The sequence below is a fragment of the Leishmania major genome, chromosome 26, assembly GCF_000002725.2.
Source record: "Leishmania major strain Friedlin complete genome, chromosome 26".
In the NCBI taxonomy this organism is placed as follows: domain Eukaryota; phylum Euglenozoa; class Kinetoplastea; order Trypanosomatida; family Trypanosomatidae; genus Leishmania; species Leishmania major.
In genome coordinates this window covers 1,008,597-1,025,512 of record NC_007267.2, presented here as the reverse complement: position 1 = coordinate 1,025,512, position 16,916 = coordinate 1,008,597, and the positions used below count along the sequence as shown (strand labels likewise).

At 61.5% G+C, this 16,916-nt stretch overlaps 4 protein-coding genes and 1 pseudogene across 5 annotated transcripts; all 5 read right to left on the bottom strand.

Annotated features, from left to right (window-relative positions):
- Positions 1 to 3,834: 3,834 nt before the first annotated feature.
- On the bottom strand, positions 3,835 to 5,334 carry LMJF_26_2530 (putative serine/threonine protein phosphatase; the record flags this gene model as incomplete). Its single annotated transcript, XM_001684208.1, has 1 exon — positions 3,835 to 5,334. One exon carries the CDS (start codon positions 5,332 to 5,334, stop codon positions 3,835 to 3,837), a length of 1,500 nt encoding a protein of 499 aa, XP_001684260.1.
- Positions 5,335 to 6,565: 1,231 nt separating this feature from the next.
- Positions 6,566 to 8,035, bottom strand: LMJF_26_2520 (conserved hypothetical protein; the record flags this gene model as incomplete). Its single annotated transcript, XM_001684207.1, has 1 exon — positions 6,566 to 8,035. One exon carries the CDS (start codon positions 8,033 to 8,035, stop codon positions 6,566 to 6,568), a length of 1,470 nt encoding a protein of 489 aa, XP_001684259.1.
- Positions 8,036 to 9,700: 1,665 nt separating this feature from the next.
- On the bottom strand, positions 9,701 to 11,146 carry LMJF_26_2510 (putative protein kinase; the record flags this gene model as incomplete). Its single annotated transcript, XM_001684206.1, has 1 exon — positions 9,701 to 11,146. The coding sequence occupies one exon, from the start codon at positions 11,144 to 11,146 to the stop codon at positions 9,701 to 9,703; it is 1,446 nt and encodes a 481-aa protein (XP_001684258.1).
- Positions 11,147 to 12,315: 1,169 nt separating this feature from the next.
- Positions 12,316 to 12,747, bottom strand: LMJF_26_2500 (conserved hypothetical protein; the record flags this gene model as incomplete). The annotated part of the gene is made up of 1 exon (XM_001684205.1): positions 12,316 to 12,747. The coding sequence occupies one exon, from the start codon at positions 12,745 to 12,747 to the stop codon at positions 12,316 to 12,318; it is 432 nt and encodes a 143-aa protein (XP_001684257.1).
- A 911-nt stretch (positions 12,748 to 13,658) lies between these two features.
- On the bottom strand, positions 13,659 to 15,154 carry LMJF_26_2495 (annotated as a pseudogene). Its single transcript is given in 2 exon segments — positions 13,659 to 14,729; positions 14,732 to 15,154. Coding segments are annotated over 2 exon segments (1,494 nt in total).
- Between the last annotated feature and the right edge of the window lie 1,762 nt (positions 15,155 to 16,916).

Below are 16,916 nucleotides of genomic sequence, written 5' to 3'. Positions count from 1 at the left end.
CTGATATGCACGCTGAAGGGTTTTACCGATACCCGCCTCGGCGTTCTCCAGCCTCCATGCCAGCGCAGACGACCAGCTTGTTGACGTGGCCGACGGCGACGCAGATGTCACCTGGTAGTGCGGCCGTAACGCGCGATTCGCCTGCGTGCAGCTTGCGGATCCCGTAGCCACTGCCGCGCCTGACGCACGCACCCCTTGTGACTGCCGCTGCCACCGCTGCAGCTGCGCGCGGCGACGCAAAGCCTTCGACACCGTCTCCAGAGAGCGCGTGCCAGGCATCGTGTCATGCTAAAGCTAGATGAGTCAACACAAAAACAGCGGCGAGAAAAAAGTGCATCATCCGTCAGTCAACCAGAGGAAGGCAAGGCAACCAAATCCATGTGAACCCCCCGAACTTCATGTGCATAAAGGGGCGCCATGGCAGCGCTGGTGAGTGCAGCTCAACCGTGCGGCTGCACCGCACAATCCCGTCGAGAGTTGTGCTCCTCCAGTCGACGCCACGGCAAGCTCAAGCCGTCGTTCGAGAATCTTCTTTTTACGAGTCGTTCATAACAACAAGTCCACAAGTGTACGCGCGCACAACCGCAGCTCGCCTCACCGCTGTCGCACCGCCGCCACATCCGGGTCGTCACGGACGAGCCGGCCGGCCGTCGAATTGGGTCACGCGTCTAACAGGCTCCGCCCGTCCTTCCTCGCCCCCTCCTCGCATACCTGCCGCGCGATCGGCGCCACACGGACCGCGGGGGAACTGCATGCCTTGGATCCAAGCCGGCCGCGTCCAGCGCCCTGCTCCGCGGCGGAAGCAGCGGCGTCTATCGTGCGGCCAAGCAGGCGGTGGCCCAGCCGCGTGCCGGGTGGGCCCGAGAAGGAAGTTCGCCAGCTGCAGGTGACGGCCCTCTGAGGCCCTGCACACGCTGCCTGTGTGCCGTGCTTCCCCGCCCCCCCCCCCGTAGCTGCCAGCCACGGCAGTCAAACAATACCCTGCGGCGACCCTCCACGTCGGAGTCTGCAGGACCCGACCTACGCCGTTCGGGGCGCCCTCGTCGGGCTTCCCGCACATGTCGCACGCACGCACTCTTGGGAGCTGGCTCATGTGCATCCCCTCGCGTCTCTTGTGTCTATCACGCGTGCGCCCCTCCCCTCTGCATGCCGTGCTTCGATGCAATGCACCATGCACGCTGTGCTCGGCGACGCCTGCGCACAGACAGCCCCTGGCACGCCCTCCCCTGAGGCATCGCACAGGGGGCAGCGCTAGACACCCGACGGGGCAGGCGCACGCGCCACCAGTGAGACGAGGCGCGCTCTGAGCCTCGACCCATCCGCCAACCTCGCCTAGCATACCGGGCACAACGCCACGCCGGACGCCCTCGCAGAAAGCACAGGCGGGGGTGAGGGAGGGGGACGCCACAACGCCAGCGCACTCGCAGGCAGCACACCGTCTGCACTCCACCCTGCCAGTGCGAGTCACCCGCCGCTGCGCGAGGCCAAAGTACGCGCCGGCGCCCGTGCCGAGCTGGGCGAGGATGGTCTCCGCTCACCTCACACGCTCAAACCCCCTGCTCCTCCGTGGTGTTGGCCGGCGGCCGCCAAGGAGCTCTCGTCTCAGCGTGTTGCACGGTTTCGCGGGATGTCGTGCCTTGCGTCTGAGAGCTGTGGCCAGGGTCCGTTCTCCCTGCAGCTGGCGCCGGCTCCCCCGGCGTCGCCGGTTCGGCAAGCCTGTCAACTTTGTCGTTGACTTTCCGTCGAGAATAGCCGCAGGCAAACTGCAATGAGAGGCGAAGCTGACGGACTCGGAGTGGCGCAATGTACGTCCAAACGCGTCTCAGCACAGCCTCTCTTCTCACCCTCGTCGGGCCCGTGTCGAGGGCGTCATGACGAGGGATAGGCGAGTTCGTAGCAGCAGCCGCACCTGCTTCGCTGTCATTGCCGATGAAAGAGGGACCCAAACAGACGAGGTCACGAGCTCTGCCCGGTTGCTCGTTTTACCGCCGCTCGTGAACGGATGGAGAGACGGCGATGTGCAGAAAGAAGTGCTCGCACGCACGCACCACTCTAGACGGCCGAGAAGCCGATAACCGATTGTTCGCGTGCTGCTGCGCTGTCAAGCTTTCGCGCAGTCACTGCACGGTGGGAGACCCTTCGCCGGTCGGGCACGACCTCCAGCAGGCGCTTGCGTACGGAGACGATCATTCCAGCAGGCACACACGCGATACTGCAACCCGCGGCCTCTCGTCCATCCAACTGGCTTTCTCCCCCAGCCCAAACCTCATCACCACTCCACCCTTTCCGTCACCTCACCGTTCCTTTCTTTCGTGCTCGGCTCCTGCACGGGCTCGGCAGGTGCACGTGAGGATCACCTCATAGGTGCGCCGCTGCAGAACGCAAGACTGATAAAGCAGTGCAAGTGAACAGGGCGTGGGTGCCTCAGTGAAGGAAGAGAAAGGGGTGCACGGAAGAAGGCAGCGGAAGAGCAGCAGAGCAAAAACCGGGTTCTCTGTGCAACACGTCCGTCCTGCTAATAAGGCGTGAGTTCATGCTACCCGGCCTGTCACAGGCCCCACCACGTGGCGCGAAGCTGCAGCGGACCGCGTGACAGCAATAAGCCGACTCGGTCACCTGAGCGCGGTCTCTGCCTCGCAGCTCGCGTCACAGCCGCTCCCATTGTGCCAGTCGCCACCTGGTCCATCCCCCTCGCGGTGACCCGGACACTCCCCACACGAGTGGGCAGTCTGACGGCCGGGGGTGAGGTAGCTTCAAGTCACGCTGACACTTCGCCCATCACAAGGATGGTACAAGCGCATGCTCACGGTCGCAGGTCGCTCCGACACAGCGCCACCCCGGACCGAACCGCCGGCATCAGCGGTGATACATCGCTCTGACTGTCCCATGACACTGGTACGTGACCCTGCCATCACCAGAGGTGGTTCGGCACTCGGCAAGGTTAGAGAGTGGTGGGTGTGTGTGTGTGGGGGGGGGGGGGCTGTTTGGCCTCGACACCTAGAGTGGTGGTACTGGGCCCTGAGACACCACCGCGCACTGAGGGGTGTGTCACCCCTTGCCCCGACCCCCACCTGTCGTGAAGGAACAGTAAGCAGTGAGAAAAAAGAAATGAAGCCATGCACACTCATAAACACGCGCGCAGCAGCTCACTCCAAAGCCCAGCACTCACTGCCCTCGACTCCCACCTGCTTGCCGATAGCGTTTGCCCATCCATCAGAGAGTGGACGGATGCAGAGATGTACGCACACGCATGACCGTGCGAACCACCGTGGCGGTCATCAACCCGATACATGCCGAAGCAATCGAGGACACCACCGGCAGAGGAGAGAGAAGAGGGGGACAACCGCATAGTGCACACACACACACACATACACATATATATATATATATATTTATGGAAACGAAACGGAAAGAGAAAACAAAATGAGAAGCACACGCAGGCTGATGACACCACAGAGCGGTGTCTGTGTGGGGAGCGACGCCGCCCGGCGTCGCACACAAGCGCACCCATCACGTACACCCGCGTATGCGTTAAAGTCGTGCCTGCACACTCACATGGCCGCGCCGGGTGATGCCTCATGCAGCAGAGGTGATAAGGAAAGGAAAGCGGGAACAACAATCAGCATTTATTGGAAGAGAAACAGCGAGTATCACATGGAGCGTGTCTGTACAGAGGGGTGAAAGAAGAAAAGGCAGAGAAGCAGCACACCACAAAACAGCGCGTAGCCCCACATGTGCACGTCACCACACGCACACACGCACGCGTCGGATGAGTCCATGTGCCAGGGTGTCTGCTGGATCCGAACCGCACCGGTCAAGACGCCCATGTACGGCTCACCTACTGCCGGTGCTAGAGGACGCGGCACTGAGAACTGTGGTCGCCGCACTCGGCTGCGGCTCCAAATCGCTCTCGATCAGACAATCCTGCCAGCGCTCATTGACGGAGTCCAGCTCCTTTGATTGCTGGAGGCCGCGACAGGCTGCTTGCACACTGTCGGGGCCACACGGCAGTCCACCCTGCGGTGGTATGTCACCTGTCAGTCCCTTGGGTGGAAGACTGCTCTCGCTTCCTTCGCACAAGGTGTGGAACATGCGGGAGAGCCTCCCCATCGCCAGTATCTTCTCGCGAATGTTCTCGCCTCGCTGTTCCAGGACTCTCCCGTCGCGGCTTTCTGTGTTCGCCCCCGGTGTCGGTGCGGCCTTCGCCGCCTCCGCCCCGTCCACAAGCAGATGATCCTCACCACCGTCGATGGGGTGGAGGACGTTCGCCACAATGTCGAGCAACTTCTCCTCCACAAAGGGCAGCGACCAAGTGAAGGCGTTCATGAAGTTAGGCAGGTAGTAGGGGTGAGGGCTGCTGTTGAACTGGCGGATGCTCATAATGTTGCGGTTGAGCATGACGACGGCGGCCCGGTTGTCGTACGTGTCGCAGTAGTTCGGCGCGGAAAAGATGCAAATCACCGCAGGAAACCCCTTGCTTGTCTTCTTGTACAAGTGGTAGCCCTCATCCTGGGCCTCGTGGCCACGGATGATTGTGATGAGGTCGTTTTCCTCCAAGAAGTTGCAGGCCGCAGCGTTGCTGTAGACGTAAGAGCAGCCGCGGGTTGTGTTGGGCACGAACAGCGGCGCCGCCGCAGGGTCCTCCTCTTTTTCGTCCAGCGGGTCTGCCCACAGCAGGTCGCACATCGGCCCCGATGACGGCGGCTCGCGGAAGCGGTGAATGGCACCAATGTCGGAGATCCGCTTCAGCTCCGGCGACAAGCCGCCGTGCACGCAGAGGAATCGATTGTTGAGGATGCATGCGAGCGGCAGGCAATCGAAGGCGGACATTATGGCGTTGTACACGGCGATGGAGTACTTGTAGAGCACCTCGCGCTTGAAGTTGAAGTACGTCGTGAGGTGTCGGCTTTCGTGGTTGCCGCGCAGCATGATCATCGTGTCGGGGTAGCAGATCTTATAGCACATGAGTAGCAGAATCACCTCCATTCCGAAGCACCCGCGGTCCACATAGTCGCCCAGGAAGATGTACTTCTGCTGGGACGGGTCGCCGCCGATGGAGATGAGGTTCAGTAAATCGAAAAATTGGCCGTGTATATCGCCAGCGATGGCCACCGGACCATCGACACGCAGCACGTTTGGCTCGTCTTTCCATATCAGAGCGCACTGAGTAATAATTGTCAGGGCATCCGCCTCCTGCAGGAGACCCTCCTTTCTGAGGTGCTCGCGCACCACATCGGGGCGCGCCGTGCCACTCTCGTCGAAGAGCGCAGAGCTGCTCAGTGGCTCCCAATTCGGCGGTGGCACTGACGGATTGCCACGGTCTGTGAGGAGCATGCGCTCCACCTTGCCAGCGTGGTTCGGCACGGAGCTGACGGCAATCTCCAGGCCCCTCCCTTCGAGGGGGCCATCGATGCCGGTGGAGAGCGCCTCGGTACTGGCCCTGACGTCGGCAGTTTTCGCAGTATGTGGCATTCCGCTTCTGTAGTGGTAACGTCGAATGTGGGGTCCGTCTCTCTCGCCGATATTGGGCTTCGTGCGCGTGTCTGTGCACGATGCACGATCAATTATGCGTGCAAGACACACGCGTTAATGAGCAGACGCGAGCACAATATCTGTCGCCTGCACGCAAGAAGGGAAAACTCAGCAGCAGCGGCAGCAAGAAGTAAGACGACCGCGCCAACAGGGGGCCACAGGTATGAGCAAGAGAGACCCCCTCCTTCCTCAAAGGGTCGACACTACCGTAAGGTCTGGTGAGGAGGTGGTGGCTAGCGGAAAGAAGTCCGGTAGGTGGAGCGTGAGGGCAGCCCAGTGGGAGAGGAAGGTTGCGATGGCAGCTGTGTGGTGGCTTGGGGAAGGGGGAGGGGGGCAGAGAGAGCAGGGGATCAACGGGGGTGAAGGAGAGGGAGCATGGAGTACGTGTTTCTGCTTTCGTCCACCTGTCCGTATTTCACGACAAGCAAGTCCACGCGGATACGCCCACACACCCACAGTTCACCGTAGCCCTGTTGCACCACGGCTACGCCAAGCAGCAGGACTGGACAACACCCTTTGGCGTCGTCCAGCACACTGCAACAAGGCCACTTGCATACAGCGCGCAGGCCAGGTCCAGCATTGCGCTCGACACCCCTGTAGCTCAGCCAGGGTAGAAAGGCAGCTAGCGAATGTGCCATACGTGTCGACTCGTCGGTACGTTTCCTAGTGATCTGGCACAAACGTGATCATCATGGCCGCACGGCTCTTCGGCACAGCGTCAGCTCAGCTATGTCCCGCCGACGCCACCAGTCCGCCAGCCGTATAGCAAGATACACGGTAGGCTGCTTGGCTTCCATGCGAAGAGTGGGCGCTGGATTCTGATACAGCGCACTGAGGTCTCCCGCGCACTCTTGGCGACGAAAAACAACGAGGAAGAGAAAACTAAACAGCCAACCAATGTGTATGCGTGCACCCACGTCCATCATGAGACTGCACTGCACGAGGGGCGCAGGCGAGGAGGAGGTGCCCACATCCAGCCCCTTCCCCTCCCCCAATCCCCATTCCTTCCCCGCCTCTCCCGTCTGCCACGCCGCTAGTCGCTGTCGTCGTAGTCGCTATCGGAGAAAGACGATTCGGAGCTGATCGCGTCCTCCTCCGAGCCAGAGAGAGAGTCCTCCCCTTCCGAGAAGTCCGAGTCGCTGCGTTGCCGCTTGCGCTTCCGCGGCGCCGACGTTTTCTTCCCTTTAGCGGTGGCGGATGGCGAGGCCTTGGCGCGCGGCGCACGCGGAACGGCTGACTTCTTGGTGGCCCCCGGTGTTGCCGTCTTGGGCTTTGTTTTCGGGGTTGTCTTGGCAGCCCGGGACGCCGGTGCCTTGGCAACCTTGTCGGCCGGTGGCGCAGCTCGCGTTGACTTCCTGGCAGCCCTCCCAGTCGATGTAACCAGCTCCCCGGGTGGTGTGGCCATGCACTCTTCCACGTGCGCGCGGTGCTTGCTCTTGACGCGCTTGTGGCACAGGGGGCACTCCTCCTCCATGATGCAGGTGCCCACCAGGAGCTCCATCTTCTCCTCCGTGGCGGTCGCCTCATCGCTGCCGCCGCCGCCGTGACGCGCCCTCGCCCGCGCCTCCCGCTCACTTGTTTTCTGCCGCTCCATGCGTTCTCGCCACTCCTCCAGCGCTATCTGGTCGATAAGGTGCTGACTGACGGGGTAGTAGGGGAAGCCAAACTGCCTTTTACACCGCTGGCACGTCTGCACGGTATCGTACATGGAGGCATCGTAGTCGAAGGGTGCGCTGCAGTGTGGACAGCCGTGCAACGCCGTGGCGCAGCCAAACTGGAAGAGACACAGTTGACAGTGCACCTTCTTCCCCCAGTGGCCCATGAAGAGCGAGTACTGTGGCCGCGAATCGGGCTCCCAGAGGGAGCGGCACTTGGGGCACCCCACCGTGGTAGGCTGGTGGAGTCCACCCAGGCGCGGCTGCCCGATCGGCGTGCGGTTCGTCGACACCTCCGGCTCTGTATTGGTGGCAGCCAACGCTTCCCACGCCTTCTCGTCCGCCGCCGAGGCCTCTGAGGCGTCATCGTCCTCGGCCTCGCTCTCGCTCCCGCTCTCCCTCTCGCCCTCGGCAGTCGCTCTCCGCTTCCTCACAGCCGGTGCCGCACCGGCCTTTGAATTGGCCTGCCTCATCAGCTGCGATGCCGACGGGCGCGAGATGGTGGAAGACGGCGGCGCGGCCTTGGCTTTTCGGCCGTCTGCCGCAGTGGGCACCCGGGACTCCACTTTCGACTTTTTCTGTGCAGCGGCGGCGGCCCGCTTGCGCGCCTTGGGGTCTGCGAAGCACTCAAAGGCTCTCACCAGGCACTGGAACGCTTCCGTGGCCCTGTCGAAGCTGCCCTGAAGGCGGTCTGGGTGGATGACGCCAGCGAGACGCATGTAGCTGCGGCGTGCCACTGGCACCGGCGTCTCGGGCGTCACGGGCGCAAACCCCTGGGCGAACGACAGGATCACGAACGGCTGCCCATCGGCAGCCAGGATGCTCTTGGCGATCTGCACGGCTTCCATGCTGCGTGTGTGTCGCTCACGAGAGTAAGGCTGGCAGGCAAGACTGCAATCGGCAAACGATGCTGGTGTTTGTCTGCGGCAGACGGAGTGCGCAGTCTGAGGTAGCTGAGCGCTGGCAGGGACACGTGTCGGAGTGCGTGAGGTGGGAGTGAGCGAGTGTGGCTGTATGAGGGGACGTGACCCACTCAAGCGAACACAAGCGAGATCACACACGCGCGCAGACGAAAACGAAAACGACGCGAGCTCGACGAGAGCGCGAGAGGGATGGGGGAGGCAGAGAGCTGCTCTACACACGCCACCGATCAATACGTGGCCGCAGTGCGCGAGATGGCGAAGAGGTGTGCAGACACACGATAGCACGCCGAGGGAGAAGTGGAGAGAGGGAGAGAGAGATGGGGTGAGGAGACGGAAAGAAGTTCTGCGAGGCTGTATGTGGGCGTGTGTCTGTGCATGACGCAGTTGTGAGTGTGTGTAGGTTTGTGTATCCAGGCGATGCGCTGGCGCACGCGCCCCACTTGCACCGGGAGCACGGTAAGTTTATCGTTGTGACTGCGTACGCCTATCGCCCGCTGTGTGTGCGCGCGTGCGTGTGCTCGCGGGTGTGGCTAGGTGTGGATGTGTGGGTATCTCTCTATCATGGAGATGTATGGGTGTGCGTGCGTGTCTGTCTGCGCCGCTCAGCTCATGAAGGTGGCAACGATCGCTCGAAAAGGGCACAGAGAGTACGCGGGTGCCTGTACCTTCCACAGTCTCTTTCTCAGAGGCACGGTGCCCGTGCCTCTGAGTGTATCGAGCGGCACCACAATGCTCTCGCCGGCTCCCAACCGACGTATGTGCAGGGGGAGGGGGATGCCGTCGGAAAAGGGGTCGATTGCCTGCGTGTGTATGGGTACCTGGGTAGGCAACGATACGCTTTACGCATCACCTCCGCTCTTGAGTCCTCGTCGGCCTTTTGCAGTTGCTGATTCGGGGGAGAACCAGCGATGAAGGGAGAGGGAGGGAGGGAGGGACGGAGAGATGTGCGCCCTGCTGCAGAAGCGACGAGGCAGAGCGCAAAGCAAGTGCCACCCCACCGGGATACCTACCCTCACCAAGCGCACGCAAAATGGGGAGGAGGAGGAGGAGGAGGAGGGGAGGGCAGACCTGCATGGAGAAAAGGAGCAGAGAAAGAAGAGAGCCGAGTAGACGAAGCAAATACACCGGCGCTGATGACGGTCTCAGCGGCAGACTTGTACGATGATACGCCGGAAAATCATGTCATGCGCGAGGGTGCGAAGATCTCCGTGCAGGGCCGAGAGAAAGACGAGGGGCGGTAGTGGAGCCGCCACTTCCCGCCTTTTGAAGCCGCCCACGGAGATACTGTTGCCGGCATAGGAGGGCGTGCCCTCCGCCCGCCACCACCAAGCTAGCCATGGAGAAGAGTTGGCGTCATCAGTGACCCCACCCCGGTCTCTTTGCCACCTGGCAGTCTCCCAGGCTTGATGACTCACCCACACAAAACGCTTCGGTGCGCGCCTAGCAAGGCCACCGCATCAGGTAGCACGTCCTCAAGCAATACACAGCATCCAGGGCAGAGGGGAGACGGGATGATCGCAGCACCGCAACCACCGCGACGAAAGCCCAAGGAGGAAAAAAGACACGAAGGAAACACAGGACGAGCGTGGCTCACAAGTGGAGCAGCGAGAAGCGAGGTAGGTAGGCGTGGTACCACCGCTGGGGAGTCGACAGCGGTAGCAGCACCTCACTCTCCCCCTCGTCCGCCGCCTCCCGCAGGTCCGACGGCTCGAGTGTCACCCACTCGGCGTGGGTCTCCTCTTCGTCCAAGAGTAGCCGCGCGTTCCGCTGCATCTGAATCGACTTCACGCCTGCGGTGCGCGCCGTGATGAAGGGGTTCTCCTTGATGGCGGCGTAGTCGGGCCGCTGCGCCGGGTCGTACGACAGGAGCGCCTGCACGAGCTCCCGCGCGTCGCTGGAGACACCATCCCAAAGCGGGCCAGTGCAGGCGACACCGCGCCGCATTTCCTCGTGCATCTTGTCGAAGCTTCTGCTGCGAAATGGGCGGTGGCCCGACAGAAGGTAGTAAGCCACAACGCCGAGACTGAAGAGGTCGCCCTTGTGCATCGTGATCCCGGGCTCCTTCATATCAACGTGCCCGTTAGCCACCGCAGCGATGCTCTCTGGCGCGGCGTAGTTGCGTGTCCCGCCGACAACGTACCATTGCTCCTCCTCGTTGACGACAAACTCGGCAAGGCCAAAGTCGATGATCATCGGCGTGCTGTAGTCTGCCGACAAGACTATGTTGTCCAGCTTAATGTCGCGATGGATGATGTGCTTCTCCCGGTAGAGATAGTTCAGGCCTGCGGCGACACCTTCTATAATGTTCGCCGTGAATGCCTCCTCGGCAGCTTGGCCGTACTCACGCACGCCGGCGGCCGCCCGACGCGCCGTTCCGCCCTCGCCCGCCTCCATCACAATTACCAAGTCCTCGCGTGTCTGAAACGCACCCAAAAGGTGCGCCACGTTGGGGTGGTTCACCGACTCCAGTATACGCAGCTCCGTGAGGGCGCCCATCCACCGCGTGTACGTCAAGTTCGTGGCTTTGCTGATGCACTTGAGAATGGCACGCTTGTGATCCGCTGCGGAGCGGTCTTCGCACTTGAACACCGTGCCGAAGGTGCCGCGGCCGATCTGCGCACCGGGGTAGAAGGAAGGGAAGCGCTGCTGAATAGAATCGTAGAACGGGTAACCGCACACGGGAAACTCGGACATCATCGTGTAGCAGCTCTGCAGGAGCGCCGTGATGCTGCGCGGTGTCAAGTAGGAAATGATACACTCGAACGGGGTGCAGTCCATCGCTCGCGTGCGCTCGTTCCACGAGTACCGGAAGACAACCGGCAGTCGACACCGGTTGCACTTGCGCAGCAGCTGACGCTTGTACACCGTCTGCTTCGGCGCGCAGGCGTCGCAGTACACACGGCCGCACCATCGACAGCGGTGCTTGGGGCAGAAGAGCCGGTTGAAGCGGCGGCCACAGCGGCGGCCGCTGCATACGAAGACTTTGGTGTCGTCCTGCCACAATGCACCGGGTGTTAGAAGATCGCCGGTGCTCATACTCGACTCCATGGCTTTCGCAAACAAGTAATGAAAAGATCGGGGCACAGCAGAAAGACGGGTGTTGGGGGCTGCTGGGGAGAGATGGTGTGTGTGCCTCTTCGCACAAAACCCTGAAAAAGAGAGGAGAGCAGCAGAAGCCGGAAGCGAGTCCAAGAAAAGGGCGGAAGCAATGACTTGGCGCACCGAAAAGGGAAAAAACTGAATCCCGCACACGCGCACGGGCGTCAATCAGCAAGCGAAGAGGCGAGTGCGTGCGTAACGTGTCTCGGTACCTCTACCACAGGCGACGTGTCTGCGCTGACGGTGTCGCACTGCTGTTGCTCGTTGGCTCAGCGGATCGCTCCGCAGTATGTGTGCGGGTGATTGCCCTGTATGTGCTGGTGCTTGAGGGTGTGTCTGTCCGAAAATAAGGTGCTGTGGGTGATGAATAGCAGCAGTGGCTGTTGGGTGAGCGAAGGAAGGGGGGAGGGAAGGGGGGCTTTGGCGGGTGTCCGTCCCAGCTGTGTGAGAATGTGAGCTTGTGTGCGTGTTGCAGCAGGAGAGCAGCAGCCCAGTGGATGTGCCGACGGTGTTTGGAAGTCGAAACAAGCGGATCCTTTTGGTTTTGGTTTCACCATGGGGACGGTGTAGAGAAGGCACAAGACCGCGCGAGAGAGGATAACGACAAAGCGGAAGGGCTTTGAAAAGGCGAGGGAGAGAGAAAGGGAGGCAGACGCGTCACGACATCCATCACGAGGATTGGGGGAGAGGGGGTGCTGTGGGTGCGAGAGACAAGGCACAAGAGAGACCAACATCATCCGAGCAGGTGTCGCACACACGACACCGCTTCACACACGGTGCTTCCCTTCACGTGCCCTTCCGCCGTGATGTCGTTCCTTTGGATCGGCGGTAGGCAGAAAGCAGAGAAAGGAAAGCAACCCGCGCATCGATATGGCCAACCGCCCCCCCCAACACACACACACCCCCCCCACACACACACACCACCACCACCACCCTCACGCCCTTTTCTTCGGTTTTTCCTTTCATGTGATGACAACAACGATAGCCACAGGCGCAACGCGACACATCGTTGCATTGCTCCCCTGCGGCCCTGACGCACACACGCACATGTCGATGCCAATCAACTCCTTACACATCGCCTCGTCGTAGTCGCGGCGAGAGGGCTACTAGAGCTTGCCAATTACCTTGTACCAGAGGCGCTTCAGTCCAGTAGCCTCGTCAATGTCGTTTTCGAGGTCCGCGATCGCTTCATCGTCTTGCAGGTACTTGCGCACCTCTGGGTCGACACGCGCCGCGCACCGCTTCAGCACCGCCATATCTCGCTGGCAGTGGCCCACCTCAAACATGTTCATCATCATGCACTGGTGCAACTTTTCCGCCTCGTGGCCGCACGACTTCGGGAGTTCGAACTGTGTGTATGAGTATGACTTGTGCTGCGTCCGCGCCGTCCAGTCCTTGACACAGTCGTAGAACTTCGTGCGGTGCGCCTCGCAGGCGCCCTTCGGCCTGTCCGGGCCGTAGTCGTACTGCTTCAGGCACTCGCGCCAAAGCGTGGAAGGAACGGCGCACGGCGCCGAGTCGTCGCGCGCGGCACTCATCGGCAGAAGAGCTGAAAATACCGAAAAGCACACGCGCACACACACGCGCACAAAGAGTAGCTGAGGAGGCAGCGGGGCCGTGAAGGGTGGAGGGGGCGTTTGGGTGTGCGTGTGCCCGCCTGCATGCGCGTGGGGGACACGAGCGGTGTGTCAAGGGTGAGGCAGCGGAGGCGCGTGCGCTGGAGAAGCGGTGGCAGGCGTGTCTCCGCACTACCAAAAACGCGGAACAACACCACAGGACCTCACACTGCGTCGTCCATCGACAGAGGAAGAAGGGCGAGAGAGAAGGGAAAGAGGGGACGAGAAAAGATGCTCGGTGTAGCGCACACGCACACACATGCAGAACGAGTCTTGCACACCGACAGCCAAACCTCAGAAGCGAGTCATGGGCTGCTGAGTTTCAAAGCGGGAAGTCTCTCACAACGCGCAGAGATCACTCCCCAAGCCAAGAGCAAAACCGCACGACAGTTCACTCCGCGCCGTAACCGTCAGCCCTTCCCGGATGGGGAGGGGGGGGAAGGGGGCATCCATGTTCCGACGGTTTTTCATCGGGCTGGATTTGCTGTTTGGGTGAGACTCCCCGTATACAACGCACACGCCGTGCAGAGGATAGATGATGAAGGGGCGGGCAGAGCCGTTTGAGCAGGGGAGGGTGGAGAGGACACTGCCTTGCACTTCGCTGACACACACACACACACACACACACACACAGACAGACACCGCCGGGCAGCCGCTCACAACCAGTTGTGACCATCTTCGTGTAGCTCCGACTTTCGGCAAGAGCCTCGTCATCACGAGGTCCCCCTTTCCCTCCCCTTCCTTCCAGGTTTCCACTTAATCACACGAGTGCTGCACAGACACAGCGCAGACCACGCGAGCGAGAGAGCAGCGGCTCAGGCGGAGTGCGGCTACAGGGGTGCGGCGAGAGAGGTGAGCAGGACGCACGCGTCACTGGCACCGGGTTCCGATTGCGACAGGCCCATCGAGAAGCTGGTCTCGCAGTCCACAATTCGAGGGAACGTGCGCAGCGCGCCACCGCATCGGTCCTGTCTGGCCGCGTTGCCGGCGCGTAGCAGCAGCGTGCACTCCCCACACCGCTCGTGGTAGACAACGCACCTGTCTGCCGGGCCAGGCCGGATCACGTCAATGGGCTTCTGGCACAGCTTGTCCTCGTAGTACCCCACGTACATGCGGTTGTTGCACCTCGCCAGCATAACGTCGCGGTTCCTCCAACTCACCATGAGGCTGAGCTTCTCGCAGCCGATGGAGCGCTTCTGCAGCCAGCCGAGGCATCCGTCGTCTTTGGCGCTAGACTACAGGGGCGTCATGGAAGCCGAGCGAAAACCAGTGCTCAGCTCAGCACCGTTCACCGCAACTTCTTCGTCAAGGTACCCATCCGCGTCCGCCGCCGACACCTCACTGATCGCATCATTTGTGTCCTGTGTCTTCTCCGTCGTCACACCGGAGCCACGCGCGGCGGTTGACGACGGATCCGTCCACTTTTCTGAAACAGTCGCCGGAGCTAGCGGAGCAAGCGTGCTGTCAGTCGAACTCACCGTCCACAAGGCGTGTTGCCTTCGTCGAAGACAGAGACGGCCGCCGCTGCAGCGGCAGCAGTGCTTTCAGCTTCTTTGAAAGAGAGCGTTACTAACGCCAGAGCAGCGTCGGCCGGGAAGGAGCCGGACTGTGCAGCCGAGGCGAGCACGACAGTTGATGGGCAATCCAGCAATGGCGCTGCGTACGCTGGCATCACCGCGTTCGGTGCTCGCGTGCCCTCCGCTGCCCTCAGCGCCACCTCCATTTTCGGGACGTCGCCCGCCGCCAACGTGTGGCCATCGCACAAACTCGCTGCCGTCACGGTAGCCTCGCGGGCCTCACCGCCACCGACGCCGCTCTCCTTGGAGGCGGTGAGAAGCTCTTTGCCTCACGGTTGGCCCTGAAAGAACGGCTGCAGGTAAGCCCGCCCAGCCAGCGTGGCGTATTAGAGATAGTGCACACCCTGTTGCTTCCAGTGGCGACGTTGCCCTCGAAGAAGTCGTGGTTGGCGAAGATCATGCGGCCCTTCCCGCGCAACACCTCGTCTTTTTCCTTGCCGTCGTAGTAGCGCTGTGTGGTCGTCAACTCGAGCATACGTTTCTCCCTCCGCCCATGGTCGACGAGGCCGCCAATGGCCCAGCCCACCCGCGTCATCGAGCATGCTCGCGGTCGCCTCGGGGGCACCGCTGCTGTTTGCCGCCACTAGCACCATGTGGCTGCCGCCCACGAAGAAGCCGCCGATGCGGGTTGCCATTGTGCCAACACATTTTCGCGTAGGCGTGGGGGACTTCGTCCTGCCAAGGCGCCTTCGAAGTGCACAGCTGTGGTGCACACCTTGTCCGCCGACGTGGAAGCGTCGGTGCTGCTCGCATCAGCTCCCGACGCCAGCGAGCCATCAGCGGCGAAGGCGCCCTTCTCCCGGGAGCGCACTGAGTGCAAAGGTACCCGTGGAACTTCCTGTGGCGCGTGTCAGCGTCCCACTACCGCGCAGCCGGTGCCCCCTTCATTCTCCCCTTGTTGGAGGCGCCTACGCAGACGGTGACCGAATCGCCGAGGGCGCCGCCTCCGAGGGTCCGATCAAGCGCCGCGCCAACCATGGTGGCCGTCGACACGAGAGGAGGGACGTCAGAAACCGATGCGGCTTGCAAGATGACGCATCAACGTGGGAGTATGTCGTTGGGAGGTGGGCATTGGGACCACGAATGCGTTGTGCATGCTGCGAGGACAACAGCAGCGGCCTTATTGTGCAGGGAAAGAAACGCGCGCAACTGCGTCTGTGTTTGTGCATGCGTGTCAGCTATGGATGCTTCATGCTGCAGAGACACGGAGACTGTGAGACCTTCTCCATCGCGGCAGCAGCAGCCCGCTGCAGACACCAGCAGTGCGGACAATGTAATGCGACAGAGAAACGCACATTCAAGAACTGCATCTGTGAGGCGGTGCACACGCGTGGGTGCGGGAGGCTACGACTGCAGGGCTCTGCAGCAGCGCGCGCTGATATCGACGCTGCAGTCGCAAGAACGCGAAAAGACACATCGCGCTCACTCAGTGTTGGTAAGCGCTCGTATCGGTGCACGCTTTCGGTCGGCTCGGCCCACCTCTCCTGCCGCACGCCCTACACGCGCACGCAGACACGCCAAGGTGGTGTCGAGCGCCGTCTCTTCGCTAAGACGAGCGGGGTTGAGGCAAGACGGGCGAGGGAGAGAGATGTTCGATGTAGCCCTAAACCACAACGGTGAACGAAGGAGTCAGAGGCGGAAGTGCAGAAGCGTTGAAGGAGGGAGCGAGGTGATGAAGGCAGGGTAGTGGGAGAGGGGAGGTCTTCATGCATGCGTGTCTCTGGGCACGGGAGGGTGGATTGCAGGGTAGCATGGCACCAATGAACACATCCGTCAACGAGCGCCTCCCTGTTCCGTCTGCCGCAGTGTCGCATCTCCGTCAGGGACATGACAAGGAGGAGAGGTTTCCCTTGCTATGCCGTCCCTTCCAGCAGCAGCAGCAGCAGAACGGGTACGCACAAGCTATGCAGGCGCAGCTACAACGCACTCCACGGCTGAGTGGCGAAGAGGAAAGGTAAATGAGCAAGGGAGGGAGGGAGGGAGGGAGGAGGGGGGGAGGCTCTTCGTGGAGAGACACGCAGCGGTTTCGTTCACTTCGTTGTGGAGACAAGGTGGTAGCAAAGGAGATGAGAGTCACCGCCGCAAGCGAGAAGGTGTCCGTTTCACCGCTGTTGGCCCTTCCCAGATTGCGCGCCGCGCACGGTCACACGCGCTTTCACAGCAGACAAGATACAGGGGGTCATCAGCCGTCAGAGCACAGCTGCTCTGACACGTCCACACCGCTGCCCATGCACAGGCAGGCATACATAAAGAGAGAGAGAGAGAGAGAGAGACGTGCATCGATGCGCGCCCATGGAAGATCCAAAACAAAAAAAGGCAAGCGAGAGAAGAGCACCAATGAAGATGTGGTCGGCACGAGCCAAGGGCAAACTGCCGAGACCACACCGGCGGCAGACGAGGAGCGCTGGGTGAAAGGGGAGAAAAAGGGGGCGCCGAGCAAGTCCACTGACGAAATTTTCAAAAAGCATGCACAAGCGAAGCATTACCAACTACTATACAGTGTTGATGTCGTAC